The following is a 12,831-nucleotide window of genomic DNA, read 5'->3' as shown; positions in this document are numbered from 1 at the left end:
CCCAATTATTGGTAATTATTATTACTGGTAAAAAAAAAAAAATCTCCTGTGACCCATCCACATCTCAGGTGACCCCACCTATGTTGTAACTATTACAAATATTGTGGAGAATCAGAATTGTTGAAATAATGTGATCAGTGCAAGTGTATTGTACAACTAAAAATACAACTGAAAAGAATTCTGATCTGGGCACAGGTTCACAGGAAAATGTATAACATAGGGGAGCTGCCAACTGAATGTAGCTTTGCTTTTACTTAGGGGCACAACAGTGGCTGTAGCCTTGGCCAGGGTACCTGGATCATTTTCAGATGCAGTGCTGTTAGCTGTGGTAGTCTTTCTTCTGGAGTGTCTGCTTTGGTTTCAGCATTGTTGTTGTTTTTAATCCTTGTCCTTGATAACCTTAGTATTTGTGTCATCAATTTTAGTTTTATTTGAAATATTACTTGAAACACACACACACACACACACACACACACACACACACATATTTGGACAATGACAGAGTTTTTGTGATTTTGCCTTTATACACCACCACAATGGATTTGAAATAAAACGGTTCTAGTATAAAGTGCATCAGATGACACTAGTGCAAAAGAGTAACAATATAAGTTGCTGTAAATGTAAACATAAGGGGTAGCAGCCAGGTAGAGAGTATAAAGATAATATACAGTATATAATAAATATTTGTAGCAGCAGAAATTGAATACAGAAATGTGCAAAAATTGCAAGGAGGATGGGATGATGTTCAGTTGTGTGTGTGTGGGGAGGGGTTTTTTAGTCCAGTCTCTGAGTGTTGAGGAGTCTGATGGCTTGGGGAAGAGACAGTGCAATTCCCAAACCAGGCAGTGATGCAGCTTCTCAGTTACTGACTGGTTTTGAGGGACCAGGTGAGGTCCACCGCCAGGTGAACACCAAGAAATTTGGTGCTCTTGACGATCTCCACGGAGGAGCCACCGTTGTTCAGCAGGGAGTGGTCACTCTGTGACCATCTCTTTAGTTTTAGTTTTTCAACAACCATCTCTTTTCAACAACCTCCTCTCTGTATGCTAACTCGTCGTTCTTGCTGATGAGACCCACCATGGTCCTGTCATCGGCGAACTTGATGATATGATTTGAGCCGTGCATTGCTACACAGTCGTGAGTCAGCAGGGTGAACAGCAGTGGACTGAGCACACAGACCTGGGGGCCCCAATGATCAGTGTGGTGGTGTTGGAGATGCTGTTCCTGATCCTGACTGACCAGGATCTAGTCACCTCTCGAGGGAGGTGTTCAGGCCCAGCAGGTTCAGCTTTCCAATCAGGTGCTGATTGTGCTGAACTGAAGTCTATGAACAGCATTCGAACATATGTGTCTTTTTTGTCCAGGTGGGTGAGGGCCTGATGGAGGGTGGTGGTGAAGGTGTCATCCATTGAGCGGTTGGGACGGTATGCGAATTGCAGGGGCTCCAGTGCCTCTCGAACCACTTCATGATGATGGGTTTGAGTGCAATGGGATGGTAGTCATTGAGGCAGGACAGTGGAGACTTCTTTGGCATGGGGACGATGGTGGTGGGCTTGAAGCACATTAGAACGACGGCACTGCTCAGGGAGGTGTTGAAGATGTCCGTGAAAACATCCGCCTGCTGGTCTGTCTCTGCTGTCCTTGAAGTGGCTGTGGATTCTCTGGATTCGCTTTGCCTCTCTGATGGCCCGGGACAGTTTAGCCCTCGCTGTTCTTAGGGCCGCCTTGTCGCCAGCTCTGAAGGCAGAGTCTCAGGTCCTCAGCAGCGCACGCACCTCCGCAGTTATCCACAGCTTCTGGTTGGAGCTTGTGGTGATGATCTTGGAGACAGTGACGTCATCAATGCACTTGCCGATATAGCTAGTCACTGATGTATATTCCTCCAAGTTGATGAAGTTGCAGTCAGTTGCTGCTTCCCTGAACATGTGCCAGTCAGTGTTCTCAAAACAGTCCTGAAGTGCAAAGATGGCTCCTGCTGGCCAGGTGTTCAGCTGTTTCAGAACCGGTTTGGAGCGTCTGACGAGCGGTCTGTATGCTGGGATTAGCATAACAGAGATGTGGTCTGAGAAGCTGAGGTGGGACAGGGCTCCGCCTGGTAAGTGCCGGGGATGTTTGTGTAAACAAGATCTAGCGTGTACTTCCCTCTCGTTGCAAAGTCCACATACTGATGGAATTTAGCACTGACTTGAGATTTGCATGGTGCTGCATTTTGAGCTACTTTTGAGCTACATTTAAAAAAAATACAGAGCAGTAAACAGTAATAAATGCAACAAAGTCAATATTTGGCGTGACGATCCTTCGCTTTAAAAAAATAGTAGTCTCAGGTACAATTTGTGCAGTTTTATAAGGAAATTAGCGGTAAGTTTTACTCAGTGTCTTGCAGAAGCAGCCACAGTTCTTCTGGAGACTTTGACTGTCACACTCGCTTCTTATTTTTGCAGCAAAACCTAGCAGCCTTCATTATGTGCTTTTTTTGTCTGAAAAGTGTCTCTTATGTAATATGCTGCTTTCTTTACTGACATACAAACATTTTCCTGTAACATTTAATTTTGTGCTGGAAAACTAATGTTTGGAAATCTAAAATGTTTTTGTACTGAATCAATAATGTAGAAGTCATAAAATAAAAATCTGTAACAAAGTTTGTACTAAAAAAAATAGACTTTTGCACAGTACTGTATGCCGGGTATATATCTGATATGTACCAGACTCTGTAGAGGTCCATGAGACTAATGGAGGGCTATGGAATTAATTTTGTGGCAAAAGTTTTAAATAAGATTCACAATTCGCAAAATATTAATTAGCAAAATGTAAAAAATATATTGCAAATGTAAGTAAGAGAATCAAATCAAAATAAAATTTTCAAAAAGATTACTTCTAATTCACACTCATTTTGCTTTCTTTTTTTTTTTCCTATTTGCAGATTTTTCTGATGCATTTTTTTTTTTTTTTTGCTTCTGTAATCACTCTTCTGCAATCTTTATCTTGCTTCTGCAGTCTTTTTTTGCTTCTGACTTTTGGCACATTTTTTTTTTTACAGGGACATGGGTCTTAGAAGAAGGCATTCACCTTAAGCTCTACTGGTCGACCGATTTTGGAGTGGAAGATGCTCTGAAATTTAGCCACGCCCACTCCATTACTGGAGGCGAGTCCTCTGCCATGGTGGAACAAATGGAGCCGAGTGCTCAGCAGCAGGGAAACTGTATTGTAACTACATTAAAAAGCTGACACAATAATATATGTAGCAATTCAATTGTTTGTAGGTGCCTTCATGCACATTTTTTCATCATACAAGTGCCTTCATTCCATCCAGTTAAGTGGCAGTTTAAACAGATAACATTAGCTAGTGACAAGGTAGTGGTGCAGACAAAAAAATGACTTGTGGCTATCAAATTACAATGACCAACCGAATTTTTAATTCACATAATTTTTACCACGTTATCAAAGAATATTTATTTCTTCCCTATAATGTTACTGCTTTTAATGTTAACACTAGTTAAGGAAGAGGCAAAATGGCTGATATGATTAACAATCCCTATAAATTAAGTATGCTTTGCTATTTTTGAGCTATTTTTTTAAATATCTTATTTAAGGTGGCAATAAGTCTTAAACTTTATAACATACACTAACTTCCTGAGAACAGAACTACAGTCAACTGAAAACATGAAAGACAATCATTGGGCTTTGGTACAATGATTGTCTTTCATGTTTTCAGTTGACTGTAGCTTCTTAGCTATAGTTGAATGTGAGGAAAAAATATTTTACTGGTACCACACCACATTAAGAAGGTAGAACACAGTCTGGCAATGAGGTAGGTCTATTAAAGTTAGAAGTTTAATATTAAAGTGCTGATAATTCAAATTATTTTACAATTTTAATCATCAAATTTATCAGATATTCACCGCAACTCTATGAAATAGATATATAATGTAATGATGCATTTGTGGTATATGGTACTTTTAATGCATGCTTTTTCAATAATCACTGAGAGAAGGGGGAAAAAAGAGCACAGAGGGAGAGATATACACAAACAAATATTTGACTCAGTACAATTAAACAGTCTAACCTGATTAAGTGTAGTTTATGGAAGAATTAATTTTTTTATTGTGAATGTTTGTTATGGTGGTAGTCACAATTTGCTCTTCCACTTTCCTGAATCTCCAACTATAAATATGCAGAAATACAAACACACAAAAATGTGTATTAGCAAAACTGAGAACTGAACCATAAATCACATAAAACAGATATATTTGAGCAAAAAAGTTCAGTGATTATTCATTATTAATATTCAGTGATATACAAATGGAGCGTACCCAAGCAGACTGTTCCCTCCTTCTGTAGTTTTTTTAAGTGATGAACCAGGTTGATTTCTGCAGCTCTGTGTAAGTGTTCAGGGGTATCCTAATAAAAAAAATCAAAACATACAAAATACATAAGGAGCACTAATCCAAAGCCATATGCGTACATAACATCAATCAGCAGACACCACAACACCTTGTACACCAGTTTAACCAGGGCAGAGGAACTGAAGGCATCCCCAGGGTTATCTCTCAGTACAGACAGAATCTGTTGCTCCCGGGCGGAGCGATGGGTGATGTACTCCCGAATCTTATTGCACGCACTTAACACCACAGGACCATGACCTGATGAAGGACACAGACCACACTAAGTCATGACTAACAGAATAAACTGCTGCGGTTAGGGGTGTAAAGATACAGTCCAGTCAAAAATAGAAATTTGATTCGATTCTCAAAATATTTTGTACAAAATTTGAATGAAGAAAAATTATGAATGAACACACTTTTATTTCTGAATCAATAACAATGCAAAGCAATATTTGTCTGTATAAAACTAACTACAAAATTGATGTGAACAGAGGTTTAATATTGGAATCTAAATGTACTACAGGTTCACCATATCTTAATAATTAAATATATAAATTAATAAATTCTCCCAATCTTTTTTACTGAATAAACAGTGTACTGCTCGCTTAACCATTATAATGTGGTCGCATAATCGTATATTGAATCCACAAGTGCAGACCTTGCAGGCTCTCCACAAAAGAACAAGAGCACGTAACCAGCATGCTCTCTATATTTTAACTCTATGGATTGTGTAGATTGGGACCTCTGGTCTTCAAACAGTGCAACTGTACATGCAGCATTAATAGAATGCTGATTTGCACTATGTGAATCGCACATGCCCACGATGGCCATCGTAAAATATATGCATTGCAGTGCATCGTGTCGTGATGTATCGTTACACCCCTAGCTGGGGTGCATTCAAAGGTAGTCACTGTGGGCTGTATTCAGAGCTAAGATAAATACGCGTAATGAGGCATTAATTCCAAAATGTACAAGATCATACAGTTGACCCTGGAGTTGTGAGGTGGCAACGCTACCATATTTCCTACTCAATCAAGAAAATGTATAGCCAACCCCTCTATCGACTGTACACACAAAATAATGACAAATGGAAAAATTACCTACTTGCATTAATTAATTAATTCACTCATTCAGAGCCGATCCCACAATCACATTTAAAACAGCTGGACTGTGTTAAAAAGCTCTTTGTAATGTTTGCCTTAACTCTTCTACAGCTGTATACTGTAATGATTTATACTCTCACTAACCACTGTCAGAAGAGCATGAGTTCCTTTTCTTGTCTGGTTCCTCTCAAGGTTTCTTCCTCATGTTGCCTCAGTGAGTTTTTTCCTTGACACTGGTTTGCTTATTAGGGATTATGTTATATCTTGATTTCTGAAGCTGCTTTGTGACTATTGTTAAAAGCACTATACAAATAAAACGGAATTGAAGTAAATTTTTAGATGCTGAGTACAGAGCCTTGAGCATTTATTTTTAGTGATAACTATTAGGATGTAAAGACAGTCTAATAAACTTATTTTTAAAATGTATTATGCCATCTGTGTTATTAATGCTTTAACTTCATGGTAGCTGTCAAAGCACACACACACACCTGGGTAGATGATGTCTGCATTGATGTCAAGCAGTAACTGCAGTGAGCGCATGTAATCATGTAGGTCCTCAAACACAGCTGTCCCTTCCCCCAGAATACAGTCTCCTGAGAACACCGCTCCCTCCTCCTCCAGATACAGAGCCATGTGGTCATCAGTATGGCCTGGGGTGAACAGCACCCTGCACATATACACTAGTTAAACATGCATCCATCATGTACAAACACACAATTATTATATAGATGTGCAAACACACTCTCACTACCTGCATAGTGTACACTCTTCCTATTATGTGACATACTTACCGTAATGTGGCTCCCTCAGTCTTGATAACATCACCGTCCTTAAGGTATGTATATTTCCTCTTCCCATCCCCAATTGCCTCTGTCTGTGGGGGAGAACGAGGGAGCTTACTCACCTGCAAATCTGAATGCCACACATGCACACACAATCACACACAATGAACACTCCGCCATGTTAATCACATTCATTTCATACAACATTAAAAATCTGTATGCAGTATTGTCAAGAACCCCACACATTCTAGCAAAGGGTTGCTGGATTTTATACAACTATTCGTGCTGTCTATTGCCTGCTTGTACAGTTTAGTGTGTCAAAATGGAGCTTTATAAAAATTCAAGTGTAAGTCTACTTTTGAATTTTTATAAAGTTAAAATGTAAATCTATTCAAAAGTAAATCCACCTCGAGAAAAATGGAAATCTACCAAGAGAAGAGAGGAACCCAGCTTTATGTTAACCTGAGGAACCTAGCTTTATACAAAATGTAAATGAATATGAAAAGAAAGTGCAATTAGACTATAAAGATGATGTATACGCGAGGGTTTAACGTGTGTGTATACATGTATATGAGTGCAGGTGTGTGTGTGTGTGTGTGTGTGTGTGTAAAGCTCTGACCTGAGTGTATGGTTGTAAGGATGTCAGGTACTCCTCCTGTGTGGTCATGGTGCCAGTGTGTGACAAGGATCTCCTGGATGGACGACTCGCTCTGACACAGAGCTTGCTTCAGATTAGAGATGTACTCAGGAACAGAAGGTTCCCCAGTGTCTATTAACACACGCCTCACACACCCCCATACAGGAGACAATCACAGAGAACCACATGCACAATATATGAGGAGGAAAAAATAGTATAATGTATTTCCTTTAAAGAGGAAAAAAAGAAAAGAAGAAGAAGAAAAAACTGAAAACCACCAAAAAATGGACCAAAAACTGATCATAGGAAGTGTTCACACTCATTCTTCTCACATTACCCATTTACATTTGCAATAATTGCCTTCTACTGTGTCCAGGATTTCCAGCAGTGCAAGATCAGATCACTATATAGGCATACTGGTTTTGCTAATTTGTTAGTTTTCATTTCTTTTAATCTATAGAGGCATTTGAGCAGCTGTAGTATTCAGGGCAAAGGTTCTAAGGGGGCAGACAGGGGCCAACAAAGACTATATCATTTATTTTCTCTAATATCTGATTCTCAGGTGTATTAAATGACCCTCAGCTGGGGCTGTGTTAATCTATGTGCAGAGCCCAGGGCTGATATCACAATTCTTTACGAAAAACCTTGCAGCAGAAGTTGCAGAAAAATGCAGCAAACAATTACAGTATTTAAAAACATAATTATAATTTTGTTATCAATCAATCAATCAATCTATTTGAGCGCCTAAAACCTATTCGCGCTGCCCCGCCCCCAAACTTTGCTGCGCCTGCGCATTTGCTATGCCATAATATACTGGGAAATTCATCCATAATGCATAAATATAAAGGTTTCGTTTGTTTCATTAGATTTTGTGCGAGTTATCTCAGATCCGATTATTAGCCTATTGCTTGTTAGCTGCCAGTCAGATCACACACTTCCGTGTTAATGATGAATTTGGTGACTAACAACAAAAGGAGTGAATATAATTAACACCACTTTTTACCTCTAATTTTGTATAGGTATAATTTTACATCTTACTGGTACCTTTTCCCATTCCCCACCAAGTAGGTGTTGGTTCCCTGCAGGGTCATGGGTCCGGGATTACAGCCCAGCACGCGCAGAACCCTGCAGGAAAGCTGCTCGATGCGAGGAATCACAGCGGACATTTTCCCCAGGAAACAACTAAACCCGTTTTTAAACGACCTAATTACACGGTTTTAACTCTTATTCTGCCTGACACCACCGAACTGTGCATTTACCCAATACTGGCCGCTACACTTGACATTGGCTTGTACATTAAACTTTTAAAATAAACAACTTCCGATACAAAGTTCAGGCACGAATGCCATAATACAAGTCTTTCACCCTGAAAGGTATGAGGCCACATTAATACCATTATCAATTCGTAGAAATTATTTTGTACTTTCTTTTGTGAAAAAAATAAAATAAAATAAAATAAAAAAAATTGAGCAATACAAAACGTGAACCTGTAAAAATAATTTGTACATTTGAAACATAAACTGTGCAATGGTAAAAATAGTCTGCAGATTTGTAAAACAATAGGCAAGATTGTGCACCAAGTACAAAAGTACATGACATTAGAAGTACAAACCAGAATTTACAAATATATTTATATCGAATGTGAACTAATCAGCCCTGACCCGTCCACAGCTGGAGTGGACTGAGACCACTGGCTGTAATGTAACTTAAGAATTAAACTCACCTTTTATACTGTATATCACTAAACTGTAATCTGACAAGAAACCTACATCTAATCTCCTTATGGAGCTTGGAAGTTGGCAAAATATTTGAATATGAATTTCATATATTTGAATTATATATATGTATTAAATAATTTTTTCTTATTTTATAAAATCATTGGTAATAAATTAACATTTTTACTTTTTTTTTTCCTTTGTTTGACTTACTAGAATTAAGATGTCAGTTTTTTTTTTTTTTGTTGTTGTTTTTTAAATCAGAACCCTAAGATTTAAAAATTTAAAAATTAAAGCATTAAATCTCAAAAATACAGATTTTATGTAAATAAGGTCATCTGGCATGTAGTAGACACTTTCAGAGAGGTCAGTTTCAGCATTTAGCCAGTCACAGTCATCTGCCATGAAAGTATTTAATAGAAGCTGGACAGCATTTTGTGTAACAACAACCAGCCTGTAGATGTTTAATATGCTGTAATTAATAACCATGAAGTTTCTCATGTCATTCAAGAATGCTTCGTAATGTTCGTATACTAATGACAATAATGTTAATATTGCTAAGTGACATTAAAATCTCATTGTGGTCTAAGCCAAGCATGAAGTAAAATTTCATTCATTCTGTCAGCTGCTCCATTTGCACCTATGAACTGATAACCAGATTATATTGTAAAAACAAAATCAGTTAAGTTGCTTTTATAACATATTTATCTCGTACAGGATATTTCCTGTAATAACCTGACATTTCGTCTGAGTAATGTGATATTTGGCAAAATAACGCAATGGTTTTTCATGTAGTAATGTGATATGTTTCTTGTAATAACATGATATTTTTCTTATAATAATGTGATACTGATTGGATTTTTTTATTTCATGTGTTGCAGCACACAGCTTCTGTAGCTATGGAGTGGAGTGTGTCAAGTGTGTCAAACAACTACCGGTCAGCAACTACCGACCGGTATCACTTCTCTCTTTTCTTTCTAAAACCCTTGAACGGACTGTCTATAATCAGCTGTCTTGCTATCTCTCACAGAACAACCTCCAAGATCCCAATCAGTCTGGCTTTAAACCGGCACACTCCACAGAGACTGCCCTTTTGGCCGTCACTGAGCAGCTACATGCCGCTAGATCAGCCAAACTGTCTTCAGTTCTCATCCTCCTTGACCTTTCAGCAGCGTTTGACACGGTGAACCACAAGACTCTCCTATCCACCCTCATGAGCCTAGGAATTCGTGGTGCAGCACGGCAATGGTTTGCTTCCTACCTGGAAGATCGGTCATATCAGGTGACATGGAGGGGATCTACATCTGCTCCTCGCAGACTCTCCACTGGTGTTCCACAAGGCTCAGTACTTGGTCCTCTCCTGTTCTCCCTCTATACCCGATCTCTTGGTGCGGTCATATCCTCACATGGGTTTTCATACCACTGCTATGCAGATGACACTCAACTCATCCTCTCCTTCCCTCCCTCAGACTCTCATGTTTCTGCTCGGATATCAGCTTGTCTGGCTGACATCTCATCATGGATGACAACTCACCAGCTGAAACGTAATCCCACCAAAACTGAACTGCTGTTCATCCCATGTGATTCATCCCCATCTCAGGATCTTGCAATTTCCCTAGACAATTCTCTGATCTCGCCTTCGGTTACCGCACGCAACCTTGGGGTAACCATGGACAATCAACTGTCCTTCTCCTCTCACATTGCTAATCTAACATGCTCATGTCGATTTCTCCTTTATAACATCAGAAGAATTCGTCCATTTCTTTCCTCACAGGCCACACAGGTGCTTGTTCAGTCCCTTGTCATTTCGAGACTGGACTACTGCAACTCACTCCTGGCAGGTCTGCCTCTGAGCGCCATTCGTCCTCTGCAACTGATCCAGAATGCAGCTGCACGACTGGTTTTCAACCTTCCTAAATTTTCCCACACCACCCCATTGCTGCGCTCCCTCCACTGGCTTCCTGTAGCTGCCCGCATCAGATTTAAAACACTAATGCTCGCCTACAAAGCCAAAAACGCACCCACTTATCTCAAAGCACTTATCACACCTCGAGCGCCACCACGCTCCCTCCGATCCTCTAGCACTGCTCGACTGGTCCCTCCATCTCTCAGGGTACAAGGAAGGCATGCATCGAGACGCTTCTCTGTTCTGGCACCAAGGTGGTGGAATGAACTTCCCCTAGATGTCCGAACAGCTGAGTCACTGGCAGTCTTCAAACGACGGCTAAAGACTTACCTCTTCATAAAATACTTAAATTAGCACTTTCACAAAAAAAAAAAAAAAAAAAACCCTCCCCAACAGAGTTTTGGACTGATGGTATTCCTAGTTTGTGACCTACCGAGCCAATATCAGAATGTATTTTTGATAGACTTCAAAGCACTATTGTAAGTCGCTCTGGATAAGGGCGTCTGCCAAATGCCATAAATGTAAATGTAAATCAAACAAAACCAAACAGACAAACAAACAAAAAAAAACAGAAGATGGACCTTAATGAGGTAACTGGTAAATACTTTTGATTGCAAAGTCAGGGTTTTTATTTGAGAAGCAGCATTGTCCTGTTGCATAACCCAATTTCATCCAAAAATGTTTGAGACATGTATCCCGGAGCCAGCTCTAAAAAGACTGTACAGCTCCATATATATGGGGCTAGCTTCAAATGGGTTAGCATGTAACATGTGATAGCACATTTCTCATAGCTCCTGTAAGCAACATGAAGCAGAAAGCAGTGTAGATTCACTGAAGAAATAATCACCCAGGTGGAGCAGAGAAGGAAAGGGCAAGACAAAGAAAAGCCCTCCAAGCAGATGCTGCAAAATATAGATATAACAGACATATTTAAAGTAACTTCAAATGCAAGTCAGTCTGATCTGCAAACTATCTAGCAAGTAAAACCACAACTACCTGAATAATTGACATCATTAGTCTGTACAGCTTAACATATTTTTATTATAGTTCATTCAGAAAGTCATTGGATATTTTTCTAAGATTGTCCGTAAACCTCTGTATAAAAATGAAGCCCATCTTCGTCTTCTGAAGCTATTCCTTTGTTGACTTGGATTTGTGATTTGGGTCAATATCATGCTGGAAAGTGAAATGATTTTCTTTGTATTCAGCTGTTTAACAGAGGCCTGCATTTTGTGCCAAAGTAGATTGGTATTTGGTATTTGGATTCCCCTCCAACAGCCCCATATCATAATGCTACCACCACCATGCTGAATCTCTGGGTATGGTGTTTTTGGGGTGATAAGCTGTCTTGTTTTTGTGCCAAACATATCTTTTAGAATTATGCCGAAAAAGTTCTACATTGGTCTCATCAGACCGTAACACATTTTGCCACATGGTTTGGGGTGATTTAGGTAGGCTCGGATGAGGTTTTTTGTGTGTGAGAAAGTGATTTCGTCTAGTCACTCTACCGCATAGCCTTGACAGGTGAAGAATATGAGAGATTGTTGTCATCACTTGCCAGATATTTCTGCTGTAGGTCGTTTGAAAGCCTCTCTGACAAGTTTTCTTCGAGGGACATCCTGTTCTTGGTGAAGTCACTGTGGTGCCCCATTTTCTCCACTTGTTGATGATGGCATCTACGGTTTTGCAAATTTTTTGTACCCTTCTCCTGATCGATATGTTTCAACAATGAGATCCTGTACAAGCTCTTTTTGTTTTCCAATTAACTTTTGTTGGTTGCTATTCTAAAATCTTCTTGGGGTGATAAGCTGTCTTATAGTGTATATAGATATAGTATTTCTCTTACACCACAGTGATTTGCCAACAATTACAATTTTTAATTTATGATGATGAATGAATGAAACATTGTGCTTTTTATGTAATGTTGGCAAGACTCGATTCTTCAGGAAAGAGGAGTTTGTGCTTTCTAGTTTCTCAGTAACATGAGAAGCTGTGTTTTTTGTCTCATTAACTTCAAGAGAGAATCAAAAGGTGATCCTGGTGAAGGAACGACTGTTTATAGCTACTCTAACATAATCAATAACTGAAACTAACGTTCATGTCGGGAAGCTTACTGACTTTTATGTAGTAATAGTGAAAGTAGTAGTCAACATTGATAGTGACTAGTGACTAATGACTAGCAGTGTTGTGGACTTGAGGCACAAATTTGCTGACTTTTGACTCAACTTCACATAATCAAAGAAAACTTGGGACTCAACTTTGACTTTTACATATGTCACAATGACTTGTGATGGTTCACTTGGATT

At 39.2% G+C, this 12,831-nt stretch overlaps 1 protein-coding gene across 2 annotated transcripts; it reads right to left on the bottom strand.

Moving 5' to 3' along the window:
• Positions 1-3,809: 3,809 nt before the first annotated feature.
• lactb2 (lactamase, beta 2) lies at positions 3,810-8,233 on the bottom strand. 2 transcript variants are annotated; one of them, XM_026941191.3, is made up of 7 exons: positions 7,949-8,233; positions 6,887-7,050; positions 6,277-6,397; positions 5,974-6,152; positions 4,492-4,640; positions 4,311-4,398; positions 3,810-4,161 (listed from the first exon to the last, which is right to left on the bottom strand). In XM_026941191.3, the coding sequence occupies exons 1-7, from the start codon at positions 8,068-8,070 to the stop codon at positions 4,127-4,129; spliced, it is 858 nt and encodes a 285-aa protein (XP_026796992.3). In that variant the 5' UTR covers positions 8,071-8,233; the 3' UTR covers positions 3,810-4,126. The 2 variants fall into 2 exon arrangements, with proteins under 2 accessions (XP_026796992.3, XP_026796993.3); XM_026941192.3 differs by lacking the exon at positions 7,949-8,233 and adding an exon at positions 7,250-7,940.
• Between the last annotated feature and the right edge of the window lie 4,598 nt (positions 8,234-12,831).

The sequence above is a fragment of the Pangasianodon hypophthalmus genome, chromosome 21 (assembly GCF_027358585.1).
Source record: "Pangasianodon hypophthalmus isolate fPanHyp1 chromosome 21, fPanHyp1.pri, whole genome shotgun sequence".
NCBI classification, from domain to species: domain Eukaryota; kingdom Metazoa; phylum Chordata; class Actinopteri; order Siluriformes; family Pangasiidae; genus Pangasianodon; species Pangasianodon hypophthalmus.
Note: the sequence above shows the minus strand (reverse complement) of the source record. Positions and strands in the feature narration are given on the sequence as shown.

Coding starts and splice junctions, on each gene's coding strand:
- lactb2 (XM_026941191.3), bottom strand. CDS start 8,070: ATGTCCGCTGTGATTCCTCGCATCGAGCAGCTTTCCTGCAGGGTTCTG. Junction 6,398..6,886: donor CCTTACAACCATACACTCAG/GTCAGAGCTTTA, acceptor TGTGGCATTCAG/ATTTGCAGGTGAGTAAGCTC. Junction 4,641..5,973: donor TGCAGACATCATCTACCCAG/GTGTGTGTGTGT, acceptor GTCCTTCATCAG/GTCATGGTCCTGTGGTGTTA.